The sequence below is a fragment of the Lentinus tigrinus genome (assembly GCF_003813185.1).
Source record: "Lentinus tigrinus ALCF2SS1-7 unplaced genomic scaffold L226scaffold_28, whole genome shotgun sequence".
Taxonomy (NCBI): Eukaryota; Fungi; Basidiomycota; class Agaricomycetes; order Polyporales; family Polyporaceae; genus Lentinus; species Lentinus tigrinus.
Window position 1 is genome coordinate 1 of NW_027137937.1, and position 1,648 is coordinate 1,648.

Below are 1,648 nucleotides of genomic sequence, written 5' to 3' on the forward strand. Positions count from 1 at the left end.
CTTACTTATTTGCTTATCAAACTTACTTGTTATCGGTCTTGTCACACTCCTTGATTCGGACTTCCGTTCGGACTTTTCAAGACTCAAGAAAAATTATTCAACGGAGTCCTCTATCGGACTCCAACTCTACGCCGCACTACTCCCCTCCCCATCGACCTCCATCTGCTCTCCACCCTCTTCACCTCCGCCCTGCTCATCTCCGCCCTGCTCCTCTCCGCCCTGCCCGTCTTCCGCCTCACCCTCCTGCTCCGCCTGCTCCGCCTGCTCCGCCTGCTCCGACTCCTCCGACTCCTCCGACTCCGACGGCTCGTACTCCTCCTCCGACCCACCCTCCGGGAGAGCGTCGAAGTACTGCCGCCAGGCCTCCACCCTGGAACTGGCCCAGCCCGCCTGTCGGATCTCGCGGCGGAGCGGCGCAATCGCCTCGCGCAGGAGCGTCACCTCCAGGACGGATCGGACCAACAGGTCCTTTCCGTCCAGCGCGCGGAGTTCCTCCTCCAGGGTCCGGGTCCGCTCCCGGAGCCGCCGCTCCTCGTGGTCGGTGGACGGCCCCTCGTCGGCCCGCTGCAACGGCTGCGGACCGGTCTTCTTCTTCTTGGGCGGCGGGACCTCCGACTCCGGGGCGGGCCTCTTCTTCGTCGGCGGGGTTTCCGGCGCTGGGGCGGACTTCTCCTTCTCCTTCCCCTTTCCCTTCGATCGGGGTTTCGACGGGCCGGGCGCGTCATCATCATCGTCGTCGTCATCGTCGTCGACAACGATGGGCTCGGCGCGGGGTTTCTTCTTCCCCTGTCGGGCCTCGAGCGGGGCTTCTCCGCCCTCGCACTTCTTCTGCCGCTGTTGGCAGGCGACACACGCCTTCGCGCGGTCGGAGTCGGTGTACCACAAGCACGGGACGTTCCGCCCCGTGCACCTGTGACAGGCCGCACTGTAAAGAAATCAGCTCCATCGGACCTCCGATCCCCGAACCCCGCTCCGACTTACGTGGCGGCCATCCGCGGCCTCTTCTTCTCCTCCTCCTTCTTGCGCCTCTTCTCCTCCTCCCTCTTGCGGGCCTTCTCCACCGCCTTCCGCGTCTCCTCCTCCAGCCTCCGCTTCTCCTCCGCCTCCTGCTCCCGCGCGATGCGGAGCTGCTCCGTCGCCCGTCGGATTTGCTCTTCGAGCGCGGCGGTGTCGTTCGGGGCCATGGTGGTGGAGGTGGTGGTGGTGGTAGATGGTGATGGTAGAGGACGAAGGAGTTCCTAAAGATCTTCAACTCCGTCCGACTCTTTATATCCGACAATTTCAAATCCTCAACTCCGTGATGGCAGGGTCAGAACCCCGACTTCCCCGTCGACTCACCTCCCCGCCTGTCACCCTGAAACACTTCCCAGTTAGTCCTCGAGGGCTCGGACCCAGTGGGGGGACACTGTCACATCCCGTGCCCAAGTCCGCCCTGCCGCCCCTCCGACACAACCCCGACCCGACTACCCCTGAACTCCACCCCCCTTTCCCGGCTAATACATCACCACCCCTACTCCTTTCCCTCCTGCCTTATCCGGACTTCCGTCCAGACTCCGATTGCCTCCGAACCCCGCTCTGTCATCCGATCGTATTATGACATCAGTATCCGCTGCCTACACTTACTAGCCCAGTTCAGTTGCTTCCGCTC

At 63.3% G+C, this 1,648-nt stretch overlaps 1 protein-coding gene across 1 annotated transcript; it reads right to left on the bottom strand.

Moving 5' to 3' along the window:
* Positions 1–126: 126 nt before the first annotated feature.
* Positions 127–1,184, bottom strand: L226DRAFT_573752 (uncharacterized protein; the record flags this gene model as incomplete). The annotated part of the gene is made up of 2 exons (XM_067684914.1): positions 127–925; positions 982–1,184. 2 exons carry the CDS (start codon positions 1,182–1,184, stop codon positions 127–129), a joined length of 1,002 nt encoding a protein of 333 aa, XP_067532111.1.
* Positions 1,185–1,648: the final 464 nt, after the last annotated feature.